Below are 13,991 nucleotides of genomic sequence, written 5' to 3'. Positions count from 1 at the left end.
TTTTATGTTCCCAGCTTTGTCTCATTAGAATGCTGGCAGAATTTCAGGATGGCAGAGAGGTTTCTATAGATAAAGACTGTAAGCACACCATGAATTTTCACTTCAAAAACTTCATAATTTACTCAATTTCTGGACATGCACCTCAAATTTTTTTAACAGTCAGTCAGGTAAGAGAATGAATTAGACTAACATTTCCCTGTTCTTTAGGGGCGGTTTGCCATCATTAAACACCAGGCACTGTTCAGGCTGTTCTCTTTTGTGATGGGCTCCTCACCCTTGTGTGGCATTTCATCGCTATGTCTCATCGAATTTCATTGTGCTTGGTTCTCCAAATCTGAAAGCTCTAAGTGTTGAAAGTGTGGTGAACAAAAAAATAGTTCTGATTGTACAGAGCAGTCTGATATTTTTCTTAATAGGTAAATATTTCCCCCACATGCGTTTTGGTGATATTTTGATTTCTGATTCAGAGAATAATAAATATATTTTGCTATGGGGCTAGATTTTAAACAGGAATGTCTGTTCTGTTTATAAGCACATAGAATATATATCACTATCCAAAAAGCCACCCTGAATTGTTTGGAAGCAACTCCTCACAGAATTGCACTGGTGATTACCCTATTTCTCAGACTGTCTTCCAACTAAAAATGTTAGAATCCCTCAGGATCCTTATAAGTTTTCCCCAGTTAATTAATTTTGTTTTGTTAGTTATACAAATTGTTTTCTTTACCTAGTGAATTCTCACACCTGGGTGGTCCCCTCTTAGGAATCACCCAGTACCAGCCTCTGTCCAACTGCAGTGCAATCTGAGGTGCTCTTTGAGTGCCTCCCCCGTAAGCCCACTGATTCGGATTCTCCTTTCATGTACACAGAGAGAACCCAGTGCATCTTGAAATGAAAGGAACCAGGGGAAGCTGCTTCTCATAGCTGTGTCTGCTCTAACCAGTATATCGCAGGGAGATAATTCAGGTACTTTCCCAACACCGAGGAGAAAACAAAAACAAAAACAATAACTCAAAATGCCTTTTACCTTTTAGTGAACTTTGAATGTATAGTCAAATATTAAACTTTACATTAATTTATTCATAATTACTTAATTTTACTTTCATTGAAAGAAACATTGTTATTTTAATTATGCAATTGAAAACAAAAGGATCCATTCCTTACATAAAATAGGACTTTGAAAGAAAGGAATAGAAGGATTATATTTGAAGAAAGGCGGACAAATAGAGAAAAATGTTTTTGATGAGAGAAGAGCTGGATAGTTCCAACATCTAAGGAGAAAGCGAGATGAGGCAGACAGACTTGTAGGATCACAGAAAAGAGCACAGTTACCGTTGTCACATTGATGGAGGGGAAAAAATCTCTGTAGTTAGTATCTGAGGAGTGAGCTTAATTTAAGATAAGTGAAAAAAGGACCCACAAATTTAGATCACAAGAGAAGACAGAATTTCAAGGGTGCTGAAATGGGTATTTGGCGGTCTCTCCTGGTGAAATGACGGAGACACTGCTGGGTCCACAGAGGAAGAGCTTTTCTGATCCAGGGTCTCTGGGATTAAAAATAACCTTTCAGGGCATCTAGGAGAAGAGAAGCACAATAAAACAGAATATATAATGCAAGAAGGAACATGGGCCAGTAATAGCAACATAGGACTAATCCCAGCCCTTGGGAGGTTGAGACAGGAGAATTGCGCTTATATGGAGAGCATGCTACAAACACACACACACACACACACATACACACACACACACACACACCAGGAAAAGAGGTCTGGGAAATGACCCCATCTGTTATGTGTTTATTATTCAGGCATAAAGACCTAAGTTTGGATTCCTAACACTCAGTAAAACCTGATGTGGTCATGTGATGGTAAACTCAGCTTGTCAGACAGCCTAGCCGAATGAATGAACTCCAGATTCAGTAGGACACACTGTCTTAGAGTACAAGATTGAGGTATTGATATTAACCCATTGCCTCCACATGCACTCACCTACCATTAGAAATTTATTTATTTTTGTTTTTTAAAAAGATTCATTTATTATTTATACAACATTCTGCCTGGCACCAGATCTCACTATAGATGGTTGTGAGCCACCATGTGGTTGCTGGGGATTGAACTCAGGACCATTGGAAGAACAGCCAGTGCTCTTAACCTCTGAGCCATCTCTCCAGCCAGATATTCATTTTGAAAATAATGGCTCAGATTTTAGGGAACATGAAGTCCAACATCAAATATAGTAGTGAAAAATGTGCACAGATACTGTCAGACTCTATAACTAATAAGATCATCTGTCTTCCTAGGTTGTGAATAAGAAACAAGTCTATACAAGAACATTTCTACTTCTTCTACATTTTAAATAGAGAAAATATAGTTACTACTATATTAAAAAGCTAGCTGGAGAGATAGCTCAGAGGTTTAGAACACTGGCTGCTCTTCCAAAGGTCCTGAGTCCAAATCCCAGCAACCACATGATGGCTCACAAGCATCTATAATGAGATCTGGTGAGCAGGTTGAGACAGAGCACTGTATACATAATAATAATAATAATAATAATAATAATAATAATAATAATAAACAACTTAAAAAGGGCTAGCTTTCCTTTTCATTTTTATTATGCATTTTAAAAATACTTTATTTTTGTTTTTAAAATTAGCTTACAAGATAATGGATTTCCATATAGGATTTTCATACATATTTCATTTTGGTTGATTCTGCACCCCTCACCCTGTGCCCCTGCTCCCTGCTTCCTGTCTTCTCCTTGTCTTCACCTCTTCTGTTGGTCCAGATATTTCCTTTCTACACTGTTCCATTGTCTTCCACATTCCTCCCTTTAAAGGTTTTCTTTTCCTAGTCACATGGTTCCCTTTAGAGTTTTCTGTTTTTTACCTATGTTTATACCCACTTGGATCTACATATTTAACAATTAGAGGCTAGGGCTGAATATGAGACAGACATATGGTATTTGTCTTTTTGTGTCTGGGTTGCTTTTCTTAATATCTCATTTTTAATTGGATTACTTGATTTGTTGCTTTTTAACTTCTTGAGTTCTTTATATATACTCAATGTTAGTTCTCTGTCAGATAGGGTGGGTGAAGATCCTTTCCCAATCTGTAGGCTGTTGTTTTGTTCTAAGGACAGTGTCCTTTGCTTTACAGAAGTTTTTCAGTTTCATGTGGTCCCATTTATTGATTGTTGCTCTTAGAGCCTGTGCTGTTGGTGTTCTGTTCAGTAAGTTGTCTCTTGGGCCATAGAGGTCAAGGCCCTTCCCTGCTTTTTCTTCTAACAGGTTTAGGGTGTCTGGTTTTATGTTGAGGTCCTTGATCCACTTGGACTTTAGTTTTGTGCAAGGTGATAAATATGGGTCTATTTGAATTTTCCTACATGTAGACATCCAGTTAGACCAGCACCATTTGTTGAAGATGCTGTCTTTTTTCCATTGTGTGGTTTGGGCATCTTTGTCAAAGATCAGGTGCTCATAAGTGCACCTTATTATTGTTATTATTATTATTATTTCTGGGTCGTCTATTCGATTCCATTGATCCACCATTCTGTTTCTATGCCAGTACCACACAGTTTTTATTACTGTTGTTCTATAGTACAGCTTGAGATCAGGGATGAAAATACCTTCAGAAAATCTTTTGTTGTAGAGGATTGTTTACAGAAATTGTGGTACATTTACACAAGCAATACTACTCAGCAATTAAAAACAAGGAAGTCATGAAATTGGCAGGCAAATGGTGGGATCTAGAAAAGATCATCCTGAGTGAGGTATCCCAGAAGCAGAAAGACACACATGGTATATTCTCACTTATAAGTGGATTCTAAACCTATAAGATAGGATAAACATACTAAAATCTATTCACCTAAAGAAGCTAAGCAAGAAAGAGGACCCGGGGTAAGATGATCAATCCTCATTCAGAAAGGCAAACGGGATGGACATTGGAAGGGGAAGAAAATAGGGAACAGGACAGGAGCCTACCACAGAGGGCCTCTGAAAGACTCTACCCAGCAGAGTATCAAAGCAGAAGCTGAGACTCATAGTCAAACTTTGGGCAGAGTACAGGGAATCTTATGAAAGAAGGGGGAGATAGACCTGGAAGGAAAGGAGCTCCACAAGGAGAGAAAGAAATATCAGAGCACAGGGGTCTTTTCTGAGACTGATACTCCAACCAAAGACCATTCATGGAGATAACCTAGAACTCTTGCACAGATGTAGCCCATGGCAGCTCAGTGTCCAAGTGGGTACCCAAGTAATAGGAACAGGGACTGTCTCTGACATGAACTCAGTGGCTGGCTCATTGATCACCTTCCCCTAAGGGGGCAGGGGAACCTTACCAGGCCACAGAGGAAGACAATGCAGCAAGTCCTGATGAGACCTGATAGACTAGGGTCAGATGCAAGGGGAGGAGGACCTCCTCCTATCAGTGGACTTGGAGAGGGGCATGGGAGGAAATGAGGAAGGGAGGGGAAAAGGAAGGGAGGGGATGAGGGAGGGGGCTACAGCTGGGATACAGAGAGAATAAGCTGTAATTAATAAATTAATAAAAAATCACATTTTTAGTTCCATGTATTTCCTTACACATTCATAATTTCATTTTACTTTACAGATGGATAAAATTTAAATGTGTGTATGTATTATTGGATGGACATCTAGAATGATTCATTTTCCTAACCATTGTTAACGCAGCAGGGATAAACATGGGTGTGCATGAACCTCTGGAGTAGGAGGTGGAGCCCTTTGGCTCTATCCCAGGGTCAGTATAGCTGGGTCACATGGTGGTTCTACTTTTAATTTTTAGAGAAACAGCCAGACTGATTTCCTGGCTACACCATTTACATTTTCACCAGTATTTATCACCAGTATTTGTTGTCATCTGCTTTCTTAATGATGACCATTTTGTTTGAGGTGAGATAAATCTCAAAATAGTTTAATTTGGATTTCTTTGATAGCTAATGAAGTTGGGCACTTTAAAACTATTTATTAGCCATTTTTATTTTTTTCTGAGAAATGTCTACTAGGTAGTTGTTCCATTTATTGATTAGTACTTTTTTTGTGGTTAACTTTTGCAATCCTTTACATATTTTAGATATTTGTCCAAAGTATAGCTGGAGAATATTTTCTCCTATTTTGTAGGCTTTGTTGATAGCATCTTTGCTGTACAGAATATTTTAATTTCATATAATCACATTTGCCAGTTCTTGGGTGCTGTCTTTCCTTTTTTTAAAGAGTCTGGCTGAAATGAGTCCATCTTTCTTAGTGATGAACATTTTGTCAGGGGTGAGATAAATGTCAAGGTAGTTTCTTATTCCCTCAAGTTGGAATCTTTCAAGGCTTTTTACTTGCCAGTAGATGTCTGCCTGTTGGAGTATTTAAAAACTGCTTCCTGTTAGAGCCAACTTAAGAGATGAGGAAAAGAGAGGGTCAAAGTGTAAATGTTCACAGCTAGAAAATGTAATAGGCTGGTGATCCATTCAAAATCACTACGTAAAAAGAAATGGTTAGTGATAATGTAGCAAATTAAAAGATGTTTTATCACAACCCACAACATACACTTAGGATTTTTATTTAACAATAATGAGTAAATACTAGGAAAAAAAAAACTTGAGAAGGCATCATGGAAAACAATGACTTGCTCTCAAATGACTTGCTTTCTTTGGCTTTGAAAGAAAATCTATGTCCAGAAAGATTGGTCAATGTTGAGAGTAGTGTTGTACAATAATTGTCTTTTCTTTTAAGTGATGTCAAATCAAACCTCAGCCACTGAATTTCTTCTCCTGGGAGTGACAGACATACAAGAATTAAACCCTGTTCTCTTTGCTATTTTCTTCACTATCTATTTTATTAATATAACTGGGAACGGAGCCATTCTGATGATCATCATTTCGGATCCCAGACTCCACTCACCCATGTATTTCTTCCTGGGAAACTTGGCATGTCTGGATGTCTGCTTTTCTACCGTGACGCTGCCAAAGATGCTGGAGAATGTCCTCTCCTCAAGCAAAGCAATTTCCTTCTTAGGATGCATAACTCAGCTTCATTTCTTCCACTTCCTGGGTAGCACAGAAGCCCTGTTGCTGCCAGTGATGGCATTTGACCGCTTTGTGGCTATCTGCAAACCACTTCACTATTCTGTCATCATGAATCGCCAGATCTGTATCCAGATGACTGCTGCCATCTGGATCATTGGCTTTTTACATGCCTTGCTTCATTCTGTAATGACATCTCACTTGAGCTTCTGTGGTTCCAATCGTATTCATCATTTCTTCTGTGATGTTAAGCCATTGTTAGATTTGGCCTGTGGAAACACTGAGCTCAACCTTTGGCTGCTCAATACCATTACAGGCACCATTGCCCTCAGTCCCTTTTTTCTGACATTTCTCTCCTATTTCTACATCATCACCTATCTATTCCTCAAGACCCGCTCTTGCAGCATGCTCCACAAAGCACTGTCTACTTGTGCCTCTCACTTCATGGTTGTTGTTCTGTTCTATGCTCCTGTTCTTTTTATCTACATTCGTCCGACCTCAGGCAGCTCTCTGGATCAGGACCGAGTCATTGCCATCATGTACAGTGTGGTCACTCCTGCTCTCAACCCACTCATCTACACTTTGAGGAACAAGGAAGTGAGGAGTGCATTGAATAGGAAGATGAGAAGATGGCTCTGACTTGAAGAAATCTAAAGAACTGTTCTGAACCATGAATAACCAGGCAATTAAAATGTTTAGAAGCAGCTACAGTTCTCAATTTTAAGAATGTGTATTATCAAGAAAATTAGACAATGGAAAATGTATAGGAAATGTGTCTGGTGGTATGAAATGATATTTTCTCAGATAATGCAAAGGAAACATGAATATGTATGGCTCTAGCTACAGAATCCCGCTCCTGGATTTTTTTTTTTTGAGAATATAAATTAAAAATCTTGGCTTATCTTAGATATATTCTAAAATTTTATCACATATAATTAGGATTACAAATATGTGTGTACTATTCATTTTTAAGATAAATAAATAGTACTTGTTTATCTGTGTGGTCCCTTTTGATCAATATATATTAGTGAAGAGAATAAAATTATTATTTTCCCCTTTATTAATATAGATTATTTTCTCATACAATATGTTCTGATTACAATTCTACTTTCTTCTATTCCTCCTAGTTCTTCCTTATCTCCCATCCCCTCCAGATCCACTCCCTTTCTGTTTTTCATTAGAAAAGAACAGGCTTTAAGAGAAAAGAACCAAGCATGACAAAATAAAATATAATAAAAAATAAAAATCATCACACTGAGGCTGGATAAGGGGACCCAACAAAAGGAAAAAGGCCCCAAGAGAGGTCACAAGAGTCAGAGACTTACTCAATCACACACTCAAGAATCCCATAAAAGTACTAAGCTGAAAGCTACAATATATGTGCAGAGGACCTAGACCCGTGCAGACCCCATGCCTGCTTCTTCAATCTCTGCGAGTTTGTAAGAGCCTTGCTCAGTTGATTCAGAAGGCTGTGTTCTGGTGTCCTTCATCCCCGCTGGCTCTTTTGCTTCCTCTTTCAAGGGGTTCCCGTATCTCTGAGGAAAGGGATTTGATGGAGACATCCCATTTAGAGCTGTGCATTCTAAGGACTCTCTGAGTAATATCTGGCTGTGGTCTCTGCATCTGTTTCTGTTTGCTGCAGAATGAAGCTTCTCTGATGATGACTATTCAGGCATTGATCTATGAGTACAGCAGACTATCATTAAGAGTTATTTTATTGATACGATTTTCTTTCTTTCTTTCTTTCTTTCTTTCTTTCTTTCTTTCTTTCTTTCTTTCTTTCTTTCTTGTCTTTCTGTCTTTCTCACCAGTAATATTTGGTTTTTACTCTAGGTCACTGAGCTATCTAGTCTCTGGCTCTTGATCACCAAAGCAGTGTCAAATATGTGACTCATTTGTATGTCTCATGGAGTGGCCTTAAGCCAAATTAGACATTGGTTGGCTACTCCCAAAAGTTCTGTGCTTCTATTGCCTAGCATATCTTGAAGCCAGGACAGATTTTAGGTCAAAGGTTTTGTGTCTGGATTGTTGTTTATGTTTCTCTATTGGTAGCTGGCAGAGTACCTTCTTATACTAAAGACACTAGAAACCTGGGGTTAAGGCCCCATGTAGGCACCAACTAGATTTCTCAATGTTCAATAAGTTGTGGTTGTTGTTCTTGGCAATAGGGCTCTGGTTTCAGTTTGTGGAAAACAATCCATTGTTTTAGCAGCAGCCTGGGTTGCTTGAAGATTTCCATGAGACTCCCTTGTCCAACAACTCAACTGACTGGAACCCAGTTCCACTGCTAGATGTCTTGTTTGATAATAAGAGATGACCAGTTGGGATTCTGTCTCCCTTATTATTAGGAGACCTCATTAGGATTGTCTTCATATATTTTTGGAATTTTCCATATCATCCTTTAAATGCCCCTCAGTTCCAGCTGTCTCTCCTCACATTCCCTCCCTCAACAGTATTTCTCTTCCCTCTCCTCACATGATTCCCCCAGTTTCCATCACTACCCATCCCCAGTCTGCCCACAAAATCTATTCTGTTTATTCATCACAGGAAGAGCCATGTGTCCCCCACCCCAGTCCCTTCCTCTATACCTAACTCTCTGCATCTACAGATGCAAATTGGTTATTATTTATTTAATGGCTAATACCACAAATAAGTGAAAAAATATATATATACCATATTTATCATTCTGGATCTGGGTTACCTCAGTCAAAATCATATTTTTTTCTAATTGCATTAATTTGCCTGCAAATTTCATGAAGTGTTTTTTTAAACAGCTGAGTAATTCTCCATTGTGCAAATGTAGCACCATTTTTCTGTTGAGGGACATCTAGGTTGTTTTTAGTTTCTGGGTGTTATGAATACAGCAGCAATGAACATGGTTGGGCAAGTGTCCTTGTGGTAGGATGAAGCATCCTTTGGATGTATGCCCTAGAGTGGTATAGCTGGATCTTGAGGTACATTGAGTCCCAGTTTTCTGAGGAATCACCATATTGATTTTCATAGTGGCTATAGAAGTTTGCATTCCCACCAGTAATGGAGGAGTGTTCCCCTTGCTCCACATCCTCACCAGCATGAACTCTCACTTTTGGTATTGATCTTAACCATTCTGACAGGTTCAGTATATCTGGTTTTATGTTAGAGTCTTCAATCCACTTGGACTTGAGCTTCTTGTAGGGTGGTAAGTATGAATTTATTTGGATTTTTCTACACATAGCCATCCAGTTTGACCAGAACCATTTGTAAAAAATGCTTTCTTTTTTCCATTTTGTGTTTATGCTTTTTTAAAATAAAAAAATCACATGTTCATAGCTGTGTGGATTTATGTTTCAATTTGAGTTCATCAATCAATGTGCAAGTTTTTACACCATTACCATGTGACTTTTTAATTTTTAATTTTTTTACTACCATAGCTTTGTAGTGCATAACTACAAGTTGCTTTGTAGTGCAACTTTAAATCATGAATTTTCAAGTTCTTTTATTGTTCAAGATTGTTTCAGATATCCTGGTTTTTCAATTTTTCCACATGAAGTTGGGAATTATTCTTTCAAGATCTGTGAAGAGTTGTGTTGTAATTTTGATGAAAATTGCATTGAACCTATAGGTTACTTTTAGTAGGATGGCCATTTTTACTGTGTTAATTCTACTGATTCATGAGCAGGGGAGATCTTTCCATCTTCTGATATCTTCTTCAATTTCTTTTATTTTTATTTGCAGGCCTTGAACAATTTTTTTATTTACTTTTACTGTGTTTTCCTGTATTTCTTTAAGTGAGTTATTAATTTCCTCTTTAAGGACTCCCATCATCTTTATACAGGCAGTTTTAAGGTCTTTTTCTTGTGCTTCAACTATGTTGGAATATTTAGGACCTACTGTGGTAAGGTAGCTTGGTTTTAGTGGAAACATATTGCTCTGGCTATTATACAGTAAAACAAAATTGTATTTTTATTGTATTATATAATACAATTATTAAAACTATTATTTTTAATAATATAATTGTGATATATTAAGAACATCTTATATTTAAATAATATTATATAGTATAAATAAAAATATATTGCTCTGGCAATAAAATACAAATGATTGTATGGTTGTGTTTTTATGCTGTCATCAAGGCATCTGGGATTAGTATAATTATAGGTCTAGGTGCTGATTTCTAAATTTATCCTTGTTGGGTAGGTATTTTGTTTCTTGGTTTCTATTTTGTCTGTAAATTTTTGGAAAATATGATGCCTGTGTGTTTACTGGTACTAAATTTTCTTTAGACCTGATAATTGTGGCCACTGAAAGTTCAAGGCAAAATGTGTTTCTGGGTATCATAATCTGACACTTAGGAGTACGGATAGGCTAGGAGTTCATAGGAGGGAGGAAAACAGAGTGTTCAATCAGGATCTGCTTATTTTGTCTCTTTGCAATGGTGAGAAGAGGTCACCCCAGAGGGTATGCTATAGTGCTGGGCATGAGACTGGGGGATTGAATGTAAAGAAACAGAAGGTGAGGGGAAGATCTACAGACAGCCTTCCTGCTTTGTGGCAGGGGTGGTCTGTTGGTTAGCAGGGAGTGTCTGCTGGAGTTGGGGGCTGGGAAAGGGCAAAAAGCTATACTACAGAGCAATAGTAATAAAAACTTCATAGTATTGGCATAGAACAGACGTGTTGATCAATGGAACCAAACTGAGGATCCAGAAATAAACCTACACTCCTACTAGCACTTGAGTTTTGACAAAGAAGCCAAAATCATACAGTGGGAAAAAGAAAACATCTTCAACAAATGGTGCTGGTCTAACTGGATGTCTGTGCCTAGAAGAATCCAAATAAATTCATACTTATCACCCTACAGAAAGTTTCAAGTCCAAGTGGATTGAAGACTTCAACATAAAATCAGATATATCAAACCAGTCAGAATGGTTAGAAAAATGCAAATAGACTGATATTTATCACCCGTCACAAAACTCAAGTCAAAGTGGATCAAAGACCTTGACATAGAGCCAGAGACTCTAAATCTATTACAAGACAAAGTGGGGAAAAGTCTGGAACTCATTGGCATAGGAGACAATTTCCTGAGCAGAACACCAACAGCACAGGCTGGTAACATTTATTAATTGACAATTAACATTTGTTAATTAACAAAGGTTAATCAACAATTAACAAATGGGATCTTAGGAAACTGAAAAGCTTCTGTAAGTCAAAGGACACTGTCAATAGAATAAAACGGCAGCCTACAGATGGGGAAAAGTTCTTTACCAACCCTACATCAGAGGGCTAATATCCAACACGTAAAAAGAGCTTAAGAAATTAAACATTAACAAATCAAATAATCCAATTAAAAATGAGGTACATATCTAAATTGAGAATTCACAAGAGGAATCTCGAATGGCTGAGAAGCACTTAAAAAATTCTTGAAATCAGGGGTGTTGATACCACCATAAGTTCTTTTATTGTACTGATTTTTTTGGCTGTCCTGGGTCTTTTATTTTTCTGTATGAAGTTAATGAGTGTTCTTTCCAGGTCTGTAAAGAATTGTATTGGAATTTTGATGGGAACTGCTTTGAATTTGTAGATGGCATTTGGCAGGATGGCCATTTTTACTATGTTAATCCTATCAATGCATGAGCATGGGAGATCTTTCCATCTACTGATACCTTCTTCAATTTCTCCCTTCAGAAACTTGAAGTTTTTGTCAAACAGGTCTTTCACTTGCTTGGTTAGGGCTTAACCAAGATACTTTATGTTATTTGTGGCTATTCTGAAGGGTGTTGTTTCCCTAATTTCTTTCCCAGCCCATTTGTCTTTTGTATACAGGAAGTATTCCGATTTTTTTGAGTTAATTATATATTCAGCCACTTTGATGAAGGCGTTTATCAGCTGAAGGAGTTCTCTGGTAGAATTTTGAGGTCACTTATGTATACTATTATATCATTTGCAAATAGTGATGCTTTGACTTCTTCCTTTCTGATTTGTATTCCCTTGATCTCCTTTAGTTGTCTTATTGCTCTAGCTAGGACTTCAAGTACTATGTTGAAGAGATAAGGAGAGAGTAGGCAGCCTTGCTTTGTCCCTGATATCAGTGGGATTGATTGAAGTTTCTCTCTGTTTAGTTTGATGTTGGCTATAGGCTGTATATTGCTTTTCCTATGCTTAGGTGTGTGTCTTGTGTCTCTGATCTCTCCAAAACTTTTTTTTTAAATTTTTATTTTTCTCCAAAACTTTAAACATGAATGGGTGTTGGATTTTGTCAAATGCTTTTTCGGCATCTAAGGAGATGATCATGTGGTTTTTCCCCCCCTTCTGTTTCTTTATGTGCTGGATCACATTGATGGATTTCCATATACTGATTCACTCCTGCATGCCTGGGATGAAGCCTACTTGGTTATAGTGGATGATATCTTTGATATGTTCTTGGATTTGGTTTGTGAGTATTTTATTGAGAATTTTTGTGTCAATGTTCATAAGAGAGATTGGTCTGAAGTTCACTTTCTTTGTTGGGTCTTTGTGTGGTTTAGATATCAGGGTGACTGTGACCTCATAGAATGAGTTTGGTAATATTCCTTCTATTTCTATTTTGTGAAATAGTTTGAGAAGAATTGAAGTTAGTTCTTCTTTGAACAACTGGTAGAATCTTACTCTGAAACCATCTGGACTTGTTTTTTTTTTTTTTTTTTTTTTTTTTTTTTTTTTTTTTTTTTTTTTTTTATGGGAGACTTTTGATGACTGCTCCTATTTCCTTAGAGGATATAGTTTCCCTAGTGTCTGTTGTTATGTCCCCCTTTTCATTTCTGATTTTGTTGATTTGGATAGTGTCTTTCTCTGCCTTTTAGTTAGTTGTCTATCTTGTTGATTTTCTTAAGGAACCAGCTCTTCATTTCATTGATTCTTTGAATTGGTTTTTTTTTGCTTCTATTTTATTGATTTCACCCCTGAGTTTGATTATTTCCAGCCATCTATTCTCTTTGGGTGTGTCTGATTATTTTTTTTTCTTTTCTTAGTGCTTTCAGGTGTGCCATTAAGTTGATTGTATGAGATGTTTCAAACTTCTTTCTGAAGGTACTTAGTGTTATGACCTTTTCTTTTAGCACTGCTTTCATTGTGTCCCATAAGTTTGGGTAAGTTGTGCCTTCATTTTCATTGAATTTTAGGAAGTCTCTAATTTCTTTCTTGTGGCAGCCCATTTGGTATTTATGGCAGATTGGCGTGCGCATCTCAACAAGGGAATTCGGCCTCTTGGTCCTGGTTCCTGTCTAAAGCCTGGTGGCTAAGAGATTGACCTTGGCAGTCATAGAGGGCTCTGGCCCTGAGAACTAGACCATAAATTCCATGTAGTCAAAGTAACCAGACAGCAGGTTCTGTGTAACCTTGAGTAAGCCCTCTTATGTTTTGGCTAAGTAAAATTGCCTGCATGAGAAACTGCTTGTACTTTTCTACCTATTTAAGTGTTAACCTGATATCCATTAAACGGCCACTTGGTTCAGCATGTGGACTTGTTGTTCTTCTCTGTGTCACTCTGTCTCTCTCTCTCTCCCAGCCCTCTCTCAGGTGGTATTCAGGTGTCACTGCTGGCGGTGACACTTTCTTTATTTCTTCCCTGACTCAGCTGTCACTGAGTAGAGACTTGTTTAGTTTCCAAGTGTGTGGAGGCTTTTGGTTATTTCTGTTGTTGTTGGGGTCTAGTTTTGGGCCATGGTGGACTGATAGGATACAAGAGATTATTTCAATGTTTTTGTATCTGTTGAGGTTTGCTTTATGCCAGACTATGTGGTCAATTTTGGAGAGGGTTCCGTGGGGTGCTGAGAAGAAGTAATATTCTTTTTTGTTTGGGTGAAAAGTTCTGTAAACATTTATTAGACCTCTGTAAGTGTCATTATTTCTCTAGTTAGCTTCTGTCTCAATGATCTGTTCATTGGTGAGAGTTGGGTGTTGAAGTCTCCCACTATAAAGGTGTTGGGATTGATGTGTGATTTAACCTTTAATA

General features: G+C 37.7%; 1 protein-coding gene across 1 annotated transcript; it reads left to right on the top strand.

The window, feature by feature from the left end:
* Nucleotides 1-5,684: 5,684 nt before the first annotated feature.
* On the top strand, nucleotides 5,685-6,710 carry LOC110563056 (olfactory receptor 12D1-like). The gene has a single exon (XM_021659998.2). The coding sequence runs from the start codon at nucleotides 5,739-5,741 to the stop codon at nucleotides 6,663-6,665; it is 927 nt and encodes a 308-aa protein (XP_021515673.1). The 5' UTR covers nucleotides 5,685-5,738; the 3' UTR covers nucleotides 6,666-6,710.
* The last annotated feature ends 7,281 nt before the right edge of the window (nucleotides 6,711-13,991 follow it).

This window comes from Meriones unguiculatus, chromosome 16, assembly GCF_030254825.1.
Source record: "Meriones unguiculatus strain TT.TT164.6M chromosome 16, Bangor_MerUng_6.1, whole genome shotgun sequence".
In the NCBI taxonomy this organism is placed as follows: domain Eukaryota; kingdom Metazoa; phylum Chordata; class Mammalia; order Rodentia; family Muridae; genus Meriones; species Meriones unguiculatus.
Note: the sequence above shows the minus strand (reverse complement) of the source record. Positions and strands in the feature narration are given on the sequence as shown.

Excerpts from the sequence above, each read along its gene's own strand:
- LOC110563056 (XM_021659998.2), top strand. The coding sequence starts at position 5,739 with ATGTCAAATCAAACCTCAGCCACTGAATTTCTTCTCCTGGGAGTGACA.